Below are 18,963 nucleotides of genomic sequence, written 5' to 3' on the forward strand. Positions count from 1 at the left end.
CATTCCACTGTATCTCTAGCGAATTTCTTCCTGCAGTTTCATTTTCACACTGTTCTATATTTATGACATGTCCTGTACGATAATAGAATATTGCGGATCGGGTACATCCAGTGACATGTGACTACTGTCTGCGAAATGAGCTGTGAACAGAATTGGGAGTAAACAAGGAATAAATTGCAATGGCACGCATGATACGGTAGTTTCTCACGCGTCTCCGCGTTTCGTGTCATGTCTCCTCAACTGTGTCGTAGAATGATATTTTGGTCGCTATATTCAACGGTCTATGTGGATACTGTCTGAAAACTGTGGCGAGTAGAGTTAGTAGCATCGCAGTAGTAAACTAAAACTACTTCTTTGATGTTGCAGCTTTGCACGCATTCAAGTGTTTACAACATCTCCTGAATAATGTGTTGAACAATGGTATAACTTTCCAATTTCATTCATTAGAATATGCGAATACTGTCAGAAAACGTGTCGAGAATACAGTTAATAGGATAGAAGCAATATATCAAGACGTTATGCTTCATCCTACAGTTTTGCTGCATGAACAGCCAAAATGTAGTACGCGATAATCTTTTTCCTTTCATCGTTGTGTGACGTTGTCGCGAAAAAAGGTGCATGAAGACTTGAAAGAATATGTAAAGTTTGTTGAAAATCAGTCTTCTCATTCTCAAATACTGTTTCTCTAAAGTGTGGGTATTCAAGCGCCATGAGCGACACTGTTCTTTCGCCCCCACCCCTAAGCTTTTGGTAAGTAGATTGTCCTACCCCCACAGCAAGTAATATGTGTAAAAAGTTTGAGGGAAATAGGTCCAATGGTTTCGGAAGACATGTGAAAACAAACATCCATTTATATAAGATGTATGGATCCATTTCCGAATTCCTAGCATGTGGAAACCGGGTCTCAAACATTTTCAGTTTAATCAGATTAATTATTTTCCGCATACGGAGACATGCTATTGACCAATAAAACCGGAGTGCTATTCTAATTGATGACCGCTCAACACTATGTCCAAATTTGGTCGGACATGGGAGTAAGAAGCTTACGTCGCTCTCGATAGCATCACAGAAGGGGTAGTACTGAGTTCTGGGGACAAGGAGGATGGGAGCATAGAAGCATTCTCTTGTCCATGGAATGTTCCTCAAATTATGTTGGTGCACTTTATGGTGAAGGTACAGGGGCCTTCATGGGGGCTGAAGGCTAGCAGCAGCTTGTACATGACCGGGAAGTATTTTCTTTTACTGTTCGCTGGCGAGGAACGACGGCAGACGCATTAGTGCCTGGCTGATGAATCGTGAACATCTACCACCACTTTTCTGCCTGCGTGGGGAAATGTTGACGTATTACATGTAGCCGTTAGATGCATTCTCACCCTACCATCTGCGTGTGCTGGGACACATGCATCTCCTTCCAATATTTAAACAAATATGAGTTTAAATGAACAAATACGGAGATAGTAAATCACGAGAACAACTGAAATAGCTCATCGCTTCACTACGATTTGCATTATTTTAACACTTGATATCAGACTAAGAAAATGTCGCGTGTTACACTTTGTAGATAATAGCACTATAACAATAATAAACACCTCATTCAGTTTTATGCACTCTAGTTAACGTTCAACAGGGGAACAAATTTTAAGTTCTCCCATAAATATAAATATGAGCGTAGACGAGTTAAAAAACTGGTTAAGAAACAGTCACTTATATCAAGGCAAGCACACTCCATGTAAAGATAAAATAAATAGCAAGTTTACACACTGACTAGAACACGAAGATGAATATCAGGAAAGAGCACCGTCCACAACACCTTACGGCGACAGTTAACCTCCAATAAGTTCCTTTCTTTACAAAACGAATTGGAAATTGACAAATCTATACTCAAAGGACCCGCACTCGATCTGAACACCCCCAAAAAGGCAACTTAATGGCTGCCTAGAGTAACAAATTAAGAATAGCATGGTTATAGATTGACTAGAATAAAGGAATAAATAACACATACACGGCTTCTGACTGCCGACAAACTGTGTTGGGCTATTGAGCAGTGATTAATTTAAAATAGTCACAACATACGCTACCCAGGTTAGCGGCGTATTTAAAGACATGCGTCGAGCAAGGACCCTGGTCAGAAGGTAATCAAAATTATCAGGATTCCCTTACACGGCAGACCTGACAGCACGTCCGTTCATACTCCAGAATCAACTACCGCACTATAAATCAGTTACATTTCAGATCATATTTACAACATACTGTAATACCTTTGTTTGCCACAGGCCTTAATTAGTTAGCATGTTAGGCTCTGTTACTGAAGCCAGGCAAATGAGGTAGCAAGTTATGGTCTACAATTCTACATTGTCATTTAACACGCGTCGTGACGAGGAAAAGGAAGAACCCAGCTAATTAATTGAAAACCACTACTTGGATTCAGTATTTGACGATGCGCTCAAAATCATCTGACAAAGGTGAGAGTCAAATTTACACTCGAAACTGGCATACGCTGAACACGAGCATAAGGTGAACATTAAATAAACTGCTCCTTGTTCAGTCATTTACACACCGATGAAACAAATAATCTTCACCGAATTACTGCAGACGCCAGTCGCTTGCAAATAACGCAAAATAATGGTCAAAAAGTCCTACTTTAAGTCCAACGATATCCGTACGATAGGAGTTCCAATGGACAACCAGGCCTCATCCCCTTTGATCGATTTCAGACGTTAGCAATTACAGTCCCTCCTCCAAAACGAGACTCTCTCGAAAACACGGCAGGCAGCCGGCCGCAGCAACGCCACAGCGCCCGCTGACTAAGATAAGGAAACAGCAGAGCGCGAAGCGGGAGTTTCAAAAGGAACGCGCTACACACAAGGAGGAAACTCAGAGAACCTACCGTGGCATTTCGTCACTGTTCATGTACCAACGTTTCATCATGGCTCATCAAACCCAGCACCTTCCTTTTGTTACGTAATCTGGTTGTCCTATGACGGTGTTCTCGCGTATGGTGAACACAATTACATTACTGGGACGGTGAAACCTATAGCCACTAAAGAGGAAATTATTCTGAGTGATCTCGGCTTCGGTCTGGATGGTCCAACATTGACCCTGGTAGTGATTTGTTACGCATGTGGTCCATCGGTCGGTTAGAGCCCGCAGACTCACTGTTGATCCTAATCAACGGAGTTTTCACTGGTGGTGGAGGATTCTCATAGGTGAGACAAGTGAAAAGTCCAGAACATGAAAATTCGCAGTGTTTTCACATTGCCCATTGCACACGAACTCGTCGTAGTCAGATGCCGTGATACTGTCTGCGTAATTAGTTCTGCGCACTACTGCCACAATACCGACCCGTACATGACGACATCCGTGCTCTGTGAGCGTCGAGAACACACTCTCTCCAACAATACAAGTCGTTTTGATGGTATATCCCTCTATTTCCCAATAACTTAACCAATTATTACGTTGGAACAGTTTGGGTGGTATCGGATGTGGTAAATTAGAGTGATGCGCTTGATGTTAACATAAAATTATGATGTGTGAGTGCTACAAATGCTCTTTTTTTTAAAACTTTGACCCATATATTTCTACAATCACGACGACGTTAAGTTAAACAATGGCTAACAGATTAATACAGAGTGATTTTTTCCACCGTGTACAAACCCTAGGGATTTATCGATGAGAGGATAATGAACAAAAAAGATCTAATGAACTTATGTCCAGAAACGCATGGTTTTCCATGATAGAGACCATTTATTCAATCATTCTTCGTTACAGAGACCGCGGTCTAACACGCGCTGTACCAGGCAGCCGCAGTCACAGTATGAGTTGCAAACGGTGTCCATGTACCTCAGTGCATGAGTGTCATCGTCGTAGCCAGTTCTGGCTCATTCCTTCGCATTGTCCAGGCTGCATCTGAACAGTATCAAAGGCAGTATGAATACGCTGCTCCAGTGTCTCCATACCTGGATTTGATTCTGCAAACATCATACTCCTGAGAAGGCTCCGTAACCAGAAATCGCACAGGTATTGATCCGGTGAACGATCAGGCCATGAAACTGGACCCCCTCGTCCGATCCATCGACCAGGGAAGAAACGATTGAGATGCGTCCGGACGTTAACGGCGATGTCGGCTGGAGCACCGTCATGTAGCAGCCACCCAACCCTTCGAATCATCAATGACATCTCTTCCAGCAGGGGAGGCAAAGTCAACCGCAAGGAACGTCGATAGTTCCAGCGACGTGGAAGGAAAACTGGTCTCAAATTACGGTCGCCAACTATCCCGACCCACACATTCCAGCTGCACCGATGCTGATGATTCGCTGTCACCATACCATAGGGATTTCGCATACTGTACCACAGATGACTGTTACGAAAGTTGAAATGTCACTCTTTGAAGATGGCCTCGTCTGTCAAAAGGATGGATGACGCAAATCTCGGAATCGTGGTTGCCTGGAGAAGAAGCCAGTGATAGAACTGCTGCCGATGTGCAAAATCTGTCGTCAGTAAGCCCTGCACACGCTGTGATAATGGTTTTAACAGTTGTCATGGAGAATGTTCCACGCGGTCATTAGGCTTACCCTGTACTGGTTGGCCAACTGTCTGATACTGACATGGGAGTCGCCTTTCACAGTCTTCATCACATTTTCCTCACGTAAAAAGCTCATCCTAAATCCCTGGAACGATTTCATCAAATTCCGTCCACATATTAGTTGGTATCTGAAAACAATTACTGTGGGAGGAAGAATTACAAGGCTAGTACTGGGGTAATCCCGATAACGCCGAGGGGTAATCCCGATAACGCGGAGGGAGAAGGGGGCATGAGGGGATGGACAGCTAGTGCGAGGGGGGGGGGGGGAGGAGGAAATAGACAGGTGGTAGGAACAGATACAGAGATGGGAGTGGGAAATGGACAAAAAAAGGGAGAGGAGAAGGCAGACAAGGAAAAGAAAGAGGGGGAGAAGGCGGGTGGAAGAGATGTAGGAGCGGATGAAGAGACAGGGGGAGGAGGAAACTGCCACAGAGAGGAAAGAGGAGTTTAACAGAGAGAGAGAGGGAGAGAGAGGTGGAGATAGGTGGATAAAGGAAAGAGGAGGGAGGAGTAGATGGACAGGATGAGGCACAGGAGGAGAAGACCAGACATGGAAGGGGGAGGAGTTGGAATTAGAAGTGTGAGAGGAGACGAACGTTGAGGGAAGAAAAACATCGATGCTTGTCGGAGGAGGAAATGGACAGAAAGAGGGGTGGAGGAGAGAGACAGTGAGAGGGCAGGAGGAGATCGACACAGACGGAATGAAGCAGGGACAGGCAGATGGGGAAGGAGGAGATATAATAACAGAAGATGGGAACAAAGTAATACTCTAGTAGCGACGGATATTCAGTTAGTCTATAAGGACTTCTTAAGTAATAGAACCCAGTACGTTTTCCTCGATGGTGAGTGTTCATCGGAGGTGAGGGTATCATCTGGAAGTGTGGTAGGTCCGCTGTTGTTTTCTATCTACATAAATGATCTTTTGGATAGGGTGGATAGCAATGTGCGGCTGTTTGCTGATGATGCTGTGGTGTACGGGAAGGTGTCGTCGTTGAGTGACTGTAGAAGGATACAAGATGATTTGGACAGGATTTGTGATTGGTGTAAAGAATGGCAGCTAACTCTAAATATAAATAAATGTAAATTAATGCAGATTAACAGAAAAAAGAATCCCGTGATGTTTGAATACTACATTAGTAGTGTAGCGCTTGATACAGTCACGTCGCTTAAATATTTGGGCGTAACATTGTAGAGCGATATTAAGTGGGACAAGCATGTAATGGCAGTTGTGGGGAAAGCGGATAGTCGTCTTCGGTTCATTGATAGAATTTTGGGAATATGTGGTTCATGTGTAAAGGAGACCGCTCATAAAACACTAATACGACCTATTGTTGAGTACTGCTCGAGCGTTTGGGATCCCCATCAGGTCTGATTGAGGGTGGACATAGAAGCAATTAAGAGGCGAGCTGCTAGATTTGTTACTGGTAGGTTTGATCATCACCCGAGTGTTACGGAAATGCTTCAGGAACTCGGGTGGGAGTCTCTAGAGGAAAGGAGGCGTTCTTTTCGTGAATCGCCACTGAGGAAATTTAGAGAACCAGCATTTGAGGCTGACTGCAGTACAATTTTACTGCCGCCAACTTACATTTCGCGGAAAGACCACAAAGATAACATAAGAGAGATTAGGGCTCGTACAGAGGCATATAGGCAGTCATTTTTCCCTCGTTCTGTTTGGAAGTGGAACAGGGAGAGAAGATGCTAGTTGTGGTACGAGGTACCCTCCGCCACGCACCGTATGGTGGATTTCGGAGTATGTATGTAGATGCAGATGTAACGTAAGAGCATCATCTGCCACTTACTGAATAGTTTTTAATTGTTCTTTTTGTCATGATGCCGTAAACCGATCAGTATAGAAGAATATCAGACAGTAATCCATTACCGAAAGGAGCAGAAGATATATTTACTTACGCAAGAAATTCAAGCTCAAATATTTCATATACCCAAATTCATGAGATAATGCACTGACACACCAAGCTAACAATATTCAACTAAAGTATTTGAGTCAGAAGACTTCTAAATACTGCATAGCACTTACATGGGTTTTAACAGGATCACAGTCGCGGTAGATGGCATAGAGCAGAAACCCAGTAAAGACGCTGATGACCTTCATGAGGATTATGCCAAAGGTGAAGCCAGCCAGGGTCCTGCGAAATGAAGCTTAAATGAGTAATTAATTAATTTCTATACAAACGGATTAAATACTGTTCAACATTTTTCATTGCTTCCCGAATGTAGACGAGTCGCCTACTAACGATGATAAGTTGTCTCTAAGATAAACTTGTATGTATGCAGCACGCAGCAAATACTACAGCTATTATTTGCACAGTTATCCGTTCTCTTAGATACAAATGAACTTCATGCGACTGCTAGTAACATTGCCCGTTCTGTAAGGTAAGGACAGAAGGAAATCGATAGTGGTCCAAGGAAACAAACTGATATCGTCTCGACTGCGACGTTTCCTGTACTTTTGTAAAAACATTCTAGTAAGCAGGTGTTTACTGCTTCAGTAACACGTGTAATCAATTAGTCAGAAACAAACTACAGAACGGAACCTGTTGGGGGCCTGGTTAATATTCCAGACTCCCACTAGTCGTCCTTGATAACAGTGCTCAAGTAAGATCCCAGTGATTTCTCTAGTCAAAATAAGAGTGGTTCCCATCGACACTTCGAATTTTCTTACTGTCATTAACTTTTCGAACGGTTGCTCCGACTAAATAGACTTTCGTGTTGACGGGACGTTAGGGCTTAAATCCCCTCCATTTTTAACTGTAGGTAGTATTCACCTTTAAAATAAGAAGCCTACAAACAATATCCCATTCCTCTGCAGATATTCAAACTCCTGTGCTCTCGCTCTCTTTCGGGGATAGTAGACAGAATGCATCTCGCACGAAATTCCCATACCATACATATAGTTCAAATGTAAATCACGTTACGTGGAAGATGAATGAAATCAATTTCTGAGGTGGCTTTAGAAACTACAGCTGCACTAACAGAAGATTTATAAGTAGAAAGCGTCGTCATAAATTTTAAGCAGTGGAGCCATTACCTTCCAAGAATTTTCCAACTTACTGTCAAAGTGTTGTAGCAGCGCGGAGTGGCCGCGCGGTTTGAGGCACCATGTCACGGAATGCGTCCCCGCCCCCCCCCCCCCCCCCCCCCCTCATCGGAGGTTCGAGTCCTCCCTCGGGCATGGCTGCGTGTGTTGCTCTTAGCATAAACTAGTTTAAGTAGTGTGTAAGTGTGTAAGTCTAGTGTACCCGTGGTCTAGGGGTAGCGTCTTTGGTTCATAATCAAAACGTCATCGGTCCCGGGTTCGATCCCCGCCACTGCCTAAATTTTGATAAATAATCAGCATTGGCGGCCGAAGACTTCCGGCATAAGAAGTCAGCCTCAATCTGCCAACGGCCTTGTCAAAGAGGGCGGAGGAGCGGATAGAGGTTCAGGGCACTCTCTTGTCCTAGGGGTGGGAAATTGCCCCTAAAGGCGGAAGAATCAACAATGATCAACGACATGAGGATGCAGAAGGCAATGGAAACCACTGCATTAAAGACACGTAACGTGTATCCACAGGACATGTGGCCTGTAATTGAAGAAGTGTCATGATGATCTCTCCATTGGCAAAAGATTCCGGAATAGTCCCCCATTCGGATCTCCGGGAGAGTACTGCCAAGGGGGAAGTTACCATGAGAAAAAGATTGAATAATCAACGAAAGGATAACGTTCTACGAGTCGGGGTGTGGAATGTCAGAAGCTTGAACTTGGTAGGGAAACTAGAAAATCTGAAACGGGAAATGCAAAGGCTCAATCTAGATATAGTAGGGGTCAGTGAAGTGAAGTGGAAGGAAGACAAGGATTTCTGGTCAGATGAGTATCGGGTAATATCAACAGCAGCAGAAAATGGTATAACAGGTGTAGGATTCGTTATGAATAGGAAAGTAGGGCAGAGGGTGTATTACTGCGAACAGTTCAGTGACCGGGTTGTTCTAATCAGAATCGACAGCAGACCAACACCGACAACGATAGTTAAGGTATACATGCCGACGTCGCAAGTGGAAGATGAACCGATAGAGAAAGTGTATGAGGATATTGAAAGGGTAATGCAGTATGTAAAGGGGGACGAAAATCTAATAGTCATGGCGACTGGAATGCAGTTGTAGGGGAAGGAGTAGAAGAAAAGGTTACAGGAGAATATGGGCTTTGGACTAGGAATGAAAGAGGAGAAAGACTAATTGAGTTCTGTAACAAGTTTCAGCTAGTAATAGCGAATACCCAGTTCAAGAATCACAAGAGAAGGAGGTATACTTGGAAAAGGCCGGGAGATACGGGAAGATTTCAATTAGATTACATCATGGTCAGACAGAGATTCCGAAATCAGATACTGGATTGTAAGGCGTACCCAGGAGCAGATATAGACTCAGATCACAATATAGTAGTGATGAAGAGAAGGCTGAAGTTCAAGACATTAGTCAGGAAGAATCAATACGCAAATAAGTGGGATACGGAAGTACTAAGGAATGACGAGATACGTTTAAAGTTCTCTAACGCTATAGATACAGCAATAAGGAATAGCGCAGTAGGCAGTACAGTCGAAGAGGAATGGACATCTCCAAAAAGGGCCATCACAGAAGTTGGGAAGAAAAACATAGGTACAAAGAAGGTAGCTGCGAAGAAACCATGGGTAACAGAAGAAATACTTCAGTTGATTGATGAAAGGAAGTGCAAACATGTTCCGGGAAAATCAGGAATACAGAAATACAAGTCGCTGAGGAATGAATTAAATAGGAAGTACAGGGAAGCTAAGACTAAATGGCTACAGGAAAAATGTGAAGACATCGAAAAAGATATGATTCTCGGAACGAGAGACTCAGCATACAGGAAAGTCAAAACAACCTTCGGTGACAAAAGCAACGGTGGTAACATTAAGAGTGCAACGGGAATTCCACTGCTAAATGCAGATGAGAGAGCAGATAGGTGGAAAGAATACATTGAAAGCCTCTATGAGGGTGAAGATTTGTCTGATGTGATAGAAGAAGAAACAGGAGTCGATTTAGAAGAGATAGGGGATCCAGTATTAGAATCGGAATTTAAAAGAGCTTTGGAGGACTTACGGTCAAATAAGGCAGAAGGGATAGATAACATTCCATCAGAATTTCTAAAATCACTGGGGGAAGTGGGAACAAAACGACTATTCACGTTGGTGTGTAGAATATATGAGTCTGGCGATATACCATCTGACTTTCGGAAAAGCATCATCCACAGAATTCCGAAGACGGCAAGAGCTGGCAAGTGCGAGGATTATCGCACAATCAGCTTAACAGCTCATGCATCAAAGCTGCTTACAAGAATAATATATAGAATAATGGAAAAGAAAATTGAGAATTCGCTAGGTGACGATCTGTTTGGCTTTAGGAAAAGTAAATGGGCGAGAGAGGCAATTCTGACGTTACGGCTAATAATGGAAGCAAGGCTAAAGAAAAATCAACACACTTTCATAGGATTTGTCGACCTGGAAAAAGCGTTCGACAGTATAAAATGGTGCAAGCTGTTCGAGATTCTGAAAAAAGTAGGGGTAAGCTATAGGGAGAGACGGGTCATATACAATATGTACAACAACCAAGAGGGAATAATAAGAGTGGACGATCAAGAACGAAGTACTCGTATTAAGAAGGGTGTAAGACAAGGCTGTAGCCTTTCGACCCTACTCTTCAATCTGTACATCGAGAAAGCAATGATGGAAATAAAAGAAAGGTTCAGGAGTGGAATTAAAATACAAGGTGAAAGGATATCAATGATACGATTCGCTGATGACATTGCTATCCTGAGTGAAAGTGAAGAAGAATTAAATGATCTGCTGAACGGAATGAACAGTCTAATGAGTACACAGTATGGTTTAAGAGTAAATCGGAGAAAGACGAAGGTAATGAGAAGTAGTAGAATGGTCACGAAGTCAATGAAGTTAAGGAATTCTGCTACCTAGGCAGTAAAATAACCAATGACGGACGGAGCGAGGAGGACATCAAAAGCAGACTCGCTATGGCAAAAAAGGCATTTCTGGCCAAGAGAAGTCTACTAATATCAAATACCGGCCTTAATTTGAGGAAGAAATTTCTGAGGATGTACGTTTGAGTACAGCATTGTATGGTAGTGAAACATGGACTGTGGGAAAACCGGAACAGAAGAGAATCGAAGCATTTGAGATGTGGTGCAATAGACGAATGTTGAAAATTAGGTGGACTGATAAGGTAAGGAATGAGGAGGTTGTACGCAGAATGGGAGAGGAAAGAAATATGTGGAAAACACTGATAAGGAGAAGCGACAGGATGATAGGACATCTGCTAAGACATGAGGGAATGACTTCCATGGTACTAGAGGGAGCTGTAGAGGGCAAACACTGTAGAGGAAGACAGAGATTGGAATACGTAAAGCAAATAATTGAGGACGTAGGTTGCAAGTGCTATTCTGAGATGAAGAGGTTAGCACAGGAAAGGAATTCGTGGCGGGCCGCATGAAACCAGTCAGTAGACTCATTAACAACAAAAAAAAAATTTTAGGGACCGATGATCTCAGTAGTTTGATCCCTTAGGAAATCACACACATTTGAATTTGTTGTTTGCTTTGCAGTGGTCACCCAAGTTTTCCTATCCAAGCAAAACAAGTCTTTGCAATTCTGACCCCATCCTCGATTTTTTGTTTGACACTCTTTGTTGTTCTCTCCAGTTTTCTAGTATACTACTACAACGGTTCGCGTATCCTAGGAATCCTAGCAACTGTAGTTCCTATGCCTCTCGTATACCTTTACTCCTTCGTTGTGATACCGCTTCACTTTATACGATATGAACCGTTAATTTTTAGCAATGCTCACATGCATTAGATTTCGGAAGTCTCTAGCATTTTTTTTTTTTTTTTTTTTGTGTAGTACGCCAAACAAACCTTCAGTTTCAGCATCTTGCCCATTAATTTTGTACCAGTATTGTACAACCAGTGCACCTTTGATGGTAGCACATTCGCAAGCCATTTCAGCTACTTTCAAGATATATAAAATTTAGGCTATTATCGTAATGCCTGCTAAGATTTTTGTTTTCATGTTCCTTTCCTTTGCGCAAAACACAAAATACACGCAGAATGAGATTTTCACTCTGCAGCAGAGTGTCCTCTGATATGAAACTTCCTGGCAGATTAAAACTGTGTGCCGGACTGAGACTCGAACTCGGGACTTTTGCCTTTTGCGGGCAAAAGCTCTACCAATACAAAATACATGGACATCGAAAAGAAATAGCAACACGAAAAACTAATTAATGTAGGATCACGAAAATTCGGCAATACTTTTGTCTAGGTAACATATTTAAGTGATAAACATTCCATGGAATGTTAACGTAAGCGCGAGATAAGCTGTTGCAAAAGTTAAATGCAGGTAAACTGTGTTTTAGAGGTGCGGGATGCCTGATTGTGCAAGGGAGTTCCATGTTTTTGCAATTGGTCGCTCAATACAGGGACTGATAATGCTGGTTGTGGATGACGCTGGAACTGTCGTACGACGACGTCCGATATGTGATCGATCTGAGCCAGATATGATGATCGAACATACCAAGGCCACTTATCGACACTGCGTGGAGCATGTTGTGTCACAACAGTGACATGCAGGCGAACTTTGTCCTTTTGGAAAACACCCCCAGGAATGCTGTTCATGAATGGCAGCACAACATGTCGAATCATCAGATTGACTTTCAGATATGCAGTCAAGGTGCTTGGGACAACTACGAGAGTTCTCCTGCTGTCATACGAAATTGCACCACAGACCATAACGCCAGGTGTAGATCCAGTGTGTCTATCAACAAGTTGGCTGCAGGCACTCCTCTGGCCTTCTTCTAACGGACACACGGCCATCACTGGCGTCGAAGCAGAACCAGCTTTCATCAGAAAAAACAGCAGACTTCCACCCTGACCTCCATCGAGCTCTCGCTTGATACCACTGAAGTTGCAAATAGCGGTGTTTTGGTCTGAGCGAAAGGTACGATATACGAGGGCTGTCCAGAAAGTAAGTTACGATTGATCGAGAAATGAAAATCACAGTGAAAATCAGAAATGTTTCATTTGTAACAGTTAGCTACACCTTTCAGCTACTTCTCTACGTAGTCGCCGTTCTGACTCAGACATTCGTCGTAGCGTTGTACCAACTTTCCAATACCCTCATCTTAGAAGGCAGCCACCAGTGCTTTCTGCCAATTCTCTACGCTGGCCCAAAGCTCATTGTCTGTGCCAAAATGTTGTCTTCATAGCCAGCGGTTCGTTTGAGCAGAGACGAAACTCAGTGGGAGACAATTACGGGCTGTATTGTGGGTAACCAAACATTTCCAATTGAAACGATGCAGGAACATCTTCATTGCCACTGCAGAATGAGGCTGAGAATTGTCTTGAAGAAGAAACCGCACGACAGTCATGTAATGTTGGTTGCATAGCTTCAGGGGAAAATTCTCACCAGGCCCTCGTACTTGGCGGGAGACATTATTTTCTATAACATCTTCACGCGCTCACTAAGAGCTCAGGAATGAAAAGAGCGACGTAATTCTACCTAGAATCATACTAGAGACACTGCCCAACACATCTTTGCAAAGCTTTATCGGATTTTCATAGTCGTTTCCATTTCGCGACCGATCGTAACTTACTTTCTGGACAGCCCTCGTAGTGCGTCTAACTTGGAGCTGTTCTTGAAGTAACCGACTTGTAACAGTTCGTTGTGTCACTGTGGTGCCAACTGCTGCACATACAGTAAAATGTGCCGGAGCCATGGGCCGAACGCGATATTCTTCCTTCTCGGTAGTGCCACGTAGACGTCCACACTCGGTCCTCTTGAGACCATACGTTTTCGTGACCACCGATGCCAGCAGTCATATATAACGGTTACATTTCTGCCAGGCCTTTCTGCAGTATCGCAGAAGGAACATCCAGCTTCTCGCAGCCCTATTACTTTACGTCTTTGAAACTCTGTGAGGTGTTGATACTAGCGTCTTTGTTGCCTTAAAGGCGTTATTGACTACCATCAGCTTACGAAGTCCAGTCACAAAGGTAACCAACGCTCATGAGCTTTACAGCGTGTATTTAAAGCAAACGTGATTTGCATCCTGAAAGTGGAGCTACTAACGCATTCTTTCACGACTGAAATATGCAGGAAAATAATTCAAAATGCAACGACTAATTCTTACCTCCAGAAAGGACTGGCGTTTTGAAGTTTACAACTAGTAAGTAAACAAAAATAATCACTTACATAATACGCCGCTAAGCGTTAGAGTCGCTATCTTTAAGGGGGAAAAATTCGTCGTTAGTTATCTTCAAGCAGAATTCGTCTGAGTGGTGCAAAGAAATAACAAAAATGCTGATATACCGGGTGATCAAAAAGTCAGTATAAATTTGAAAACTTAATAACCCACGGAATAATGTAGATAGAGAGGTAAAAATCGACACATGCCTGGAATGAAATGGGGTTTTATTAAGACAAAAAAAACTAAAGTCACAAATTGTCCGACAGATCTCTTGCGCGCGTCGTTTGGTGATGATCGTGTGCTCAGCCGCCATTTTCGTCATGCTTGGCCTCCCAGGTTCCCAGACCTCAGTCCGTGCGATTATTGGCTTTGGGGTTACCTGAAGTCGCAAGTGTATCGTGATCGACCGACATCTCTAGGGATGCTCAAAGACAACATCCGACACCAATGCCTCACCATAACTCCGGACATGCTTTACAGTGCTGTTCACAAAATTATTCCTCGACTACAGCTATTGTTGAGGAATGATGGTGGACGTATTGAGCATTTCCTGTAAAGTACATCATCCTTGCTTTGTCTTACTTGGTTATGCTAATTATCGCTATTCTGATCAGATGAAGCGCCATCTGTCAGACATTTTTTGAACTTGTGAATTTTTTTGGTTCTAATAAAACCCCATGTCATTCCAAGCATGGATGTCAATTTGTACCTCTCTGTCTACATTATTCCGTGATTTATTCAGTTTTCAAACTTATACTGACTTTTTGATCACCCAGTACATTATCAAATGTTCCTTACAATGGAAGACACAAAAGTACTCCCCCATTTCACTTCCCCAACAAGCACAGAAAATTAGTGGGAAACAGATAAAAACACTGAAATTAAATATTCCTACTTTGACCGATGGTGTCCCTATTGCAGAACATGAAGCTGCGTTAGCTTCCATTTTAACGATATCATACCGCAGATCACTTGTACAAAACACGACCCAGTGTCCAAAAGAAAGCTATTATCACGCGCGTCCTTTAGCAGGGTACAGAATTAATCCAGAAAACTGTCGTCCAGTGAGCTCAATGCAGTCAGAAATCCCATCTAGGGCTTTCCTCACCTTTTTGATCAAGGAGTTTTTTTCTAGTTCTTCCGACAGGTAGCACATGGAAAACGGCGTCCTCAGTTACATGACGGATATTCACTGAAGAGCCAAAGAAACTGGTGCACCTGCGTAACATCGTATAGGCCCCCCGCGAGCACCCAGAAGTGCCGCAATATGAAATGTCTGAAGTAGAACTGGAGGAAATTGAAATCATGAATCCTGAAGCGCTGTCCATAAATCCGTAAGAGTACGAGCGGCTGGAGATCTCTTCTGAATAGCACACTGCAAGGCATCCCAGTCATGCTCATTAATGTTCATGTCAGGGGAGTTTGGTGGGCAGCAGAAGTATTTAAACTCACAATATTGTTTCTGGAGCCACTCTGTAGCAATTCTGGACGTGTGGGGTGTCACATTGTCCTGCTGAAATTTCCCAAGTCCGTCGGAATGCAGAGTAGACATGAATGGGTGCAACTGATCAGACAATATGTTTACGTACGTGTCACCTGTCAGAGTCGTATCTAGATGTATCAGGTGTCCCATATCACTCCAATTGCAAACGCCCCACACCAGCACAGAGCCTCCACCAGCGAACAAACCCCTGCTGACATGCAGGGTCCATGGATTCTTGAGGTTGTCTCCAAACCTGTAGAATTCCATCCGCTCGATACAATCTGAAACGAGATTCGTCCAACCAGGCAACAACTTCCCAGTAATCAGTAGCCCGATGACAGTGTTGACGGGCCCAGGTGAGGCGTAAGGCTTTGTGTCGTGCAATCGTGAAGGGTACCCAAACTGGCCTACAATTCTACGTTCAGACTCAATTAAATCTTCGTAACCTGTCATTGTAGCAGCAGTGACCGTTCTAACAACTGCGCCAGACACTTGTCTTACATAGGCGTCGGCGACCGCAGCGCCGTATTCTGTATTTGAATATGCATGCATATACCAGTTTCTTTAGCGCTTCTGTGTTCCAATTTGTTTTCATCTGCAGTTTTTACTCTCTGTAGCTCCCTCTTGGACCACTAAAGTAACTTTCTAATATCTTAATAGATGTTGAGCCATCCTGGCCCTTCTTCTACTCATTGCTCTCCATATGCTTCTTTCCTCGAGGATTCTGCGGAGTGCTTCCTCATTCCTGACCTTACCAGTCTACCTAAATTTCAACATTCCTCTCTCGCACCACATCACGAAGGCTTCGATTCTCTTCTGTTCTATTTTTCTCACAGTCCGTGTCCCACTACTATACAATGGTGTGCCCCAAAAGCACATTCTCAGAAATTCCTTCTTCAAATTAAGATCTACGTTTGATACTGGTAGACTTCTCTTGGCCAAGAATGACCTTTTTGTTAGTGCTAATGAGCTTCTTATGTCCTCCTAGCCCCGTCCGTCATGAATTATTTTGCTGACTGGATAGCACAACTCCTTTGCCTACTTTCTTATCCCAAACTCTGATATTAAGTTCCTCGCTGTTCTCGTTAGTACTACTCCGCATACTTCTTTCTTCGATTCACTCTCAATTCATGTTCTACACTCGCTAGACTGTTCATTCCATTCAATACATCCTGTAATTCTTCCCCATTTTTACTGAGGATAGCACTGTCATCACGAATCGTATCACTGATATCTTTCAACTTGAATATTAATCCCCCTCTTTAACGTGTCTTTTATTTCCGTCATTCCGTCTTTTCGTATAGCTTACCCCAACTTTTCAGGAGTTCGAACGCCTTGCACCATTTGATACTATCTAACGCCTTTCTCACGTCGACAAATCCTATGAAAGTGCCTTGATCTTTCTTCAGTCTTGCTTCCATTGTCAACCGCATTGTCAGAACTGCCTCTCTGGTGACATCATGTTTCGTTGCCCCGTCTGGAGAAGATCGACACATGCTCAGAAGCTAGACGCAGCACTGAATGCCTCATGTCGATTAATCACGGGATGCCTGAAGCCTACAAACCGTGATCTCCTTTATATGTGTTCTGGAATAGCCCCCCCACAGATCAGACGGCAAACGTTGGCGATGACCGAACGAAGCAGGCAGTGCGAAGATAGAAGACATCCCCTGTACGCACATCAGGAAGCGGAGGCAAGACTTAAATCTAGGAAAGACTTCATAAAAGTTGAACGTCCACTAACCGAAAGTCAGTCTACAACTAGAGAATCAATGTGGAAACAGAAATTGAATAAGGGCAGTCTGAAAAGTTGGAACATTAAAGAAAAACTTCCTGCTGGATCACAATTGGAATGGAGAGTCTGGAAGAGCCTAAATAGACTTAGGTGTCAAATGGAAAGATCTCAGGATAACCTGATCAAGTGGGGATACGCCGAAGAAGAGTCCTGCCAATGTGGATGAAAACAAACCATGACACACCTGCTGACCTGTCCATCTTTGCTGGCCCCATGCACTTTCCAAGACCTGTGGTTGGCCAACGACGCTGCAGTGAAGTGTGCCGAACACTGGAGAGAGATATGAGCCTTGCTTTAGACAGTAATGACGACTTACGATATGTGAAGATCACGAATGTATATATGAATGAATAACTATCATTTACTTGTATTTGTAATCTAGTATATATAGCGTATTAATTAATTACAGATGTAGCTCAGACACGATTAAATAAATAAATCATCTTTCGTAAAGCCAAACTGATCGTCGTCTAGCAAATCCTTAGCTTTCTTTTCCATTCTTCTTATACCGGGTGATCAAAAAATCAGCATACATTTGTAAACTTAATAAACCACGGAATAATGTAGATAGAGAGGTAAAAATTGACACACATGCTTGGAATGACATGGGGTTTTATTAGAACAAAAAAAAAGCAAGGTATTGCTAGACGCGTGGAAGATCTCTTGCGCGCGTCGTTTGGTGATGATCGTGTGCTCAGCCGCCAATTTTCGTCATGCTTGCCTCCCAGGTCCCCTGACATCAGTCCGTGTGATTATTGACTGTGGGGTTACGTGAAGTCGCAAGTGTATCGTGATCGATCGACATCTCTAGGGATGCTAAAAGCAACATCCGACGCCAATGCCTCGCCATAACTCCGGACATGCTTTACAGTGCTGTTCACAACATTATTCCTGGATTACAGCAATTGTTGAGGAGTGATGGTGGACATAATGAGCATTTCCTGTAAAGAACATCATCTTTGCTTTGTCTTATTTTGTTATACTAATTATTACTATTCTGATCAGATGAAGCGCCATCTGTCGGACATTTTTTTAACATTTGTATTTTTTTGGTTCTAATAAAACCCCATGTCATTCCAAGCATGTTCATCAATTTGTACCTCTCTATCTACATTATTCCGTGATTTATTCAGTTTTCAAATTTATACTGACCTTTTGATCACCCGGTATTATTATTTTCAGTAACTTTGATGCATGAGATGTTAAGCTGATTGTGCGATAATTCTCACATTTTTCGGGACTTGGGTGAGTACAGTAGTTCTTGAATTCCGATAAGTAGTTGACACAGTACCACACTAACAGCCATAACATTCCCACGGTGAACAACTGTCTTGAAGCGACGTTCATCTACGTTTATCTACATCATTTCAAAACAAAACCAGTCATGGTTAATATCAGTGGCGCGTTTCACGCTTTTGGAACATCATCCGATGTGTGAAAGTGGCTGGATATGTAACCCAACCATCGTAAAGTGATATAAAATTGAAAACGGACGCAACAACAACGCAAGTATCCCGACACCCCCACAAAATACGTTTTTCATATTAGGTGCATTGTGCTGCCACCTACTGCCAGGTATTCCAGATCAGTGACCTCAGTAGTCATTAGACATCGTGAGAGAGCAAAATGGAGAGCTCTGCGGAACTCACGGACTTCGAAAGTGATCAGGTGATTGGGTGCCACTTGTGTTATACGTCTGTACGCGAGATTTCCACACTTCTAAACATCCCTAGGTACACTGTTTCCGATGTGATAGTGAAGTGGAAGCGTGAAAGGACACGTACACCACAAAAGCGTGCAGGTCGACCTCTTCTGTTTGACTGACAGGGGTCACCGACGGTTGATG

General features: G+C 43.2%; 1 protein-coding gene across 1 annotated transcript in view; it reads right to left on the minus strand.

Moving 5' to 3' along the window:
• Positions 1-18,963, minus strand: part of LOC124613349 (sodium-coupled monocarboxylate transporter 1-like) — a 119,163-nt gene that overhangs the window by 46,231 nt on the left and 53,969 nt on the right. The window contains exon 6 of the mRNA XM_047142045.1: positions 6,618-6,726. Within this exon, the coding sequence (XP_046998001.1) occupies positions 6,618-6,726 (109 nt within the window). The remainder of the gene's footprint in view (positions 1-6,617; positions 6,727-18,963) is intronic.

This window comes from Schistocerca americana, chromosome 4, assembly GCF_021461395.2.
Source record: "Schistocerca americana isolate TAMUIC-IGC-003095 chromosome 4, iqSchAmer2.1, whole genome shotgun sequence".
Classification (NCBI taxonomy): domain Eukaryota; kingdom Metazoa; phylum Arthropoda; class Insecta; order Orthoptera; family Acrididae; genus Schistocerca; species Schistocerca americana.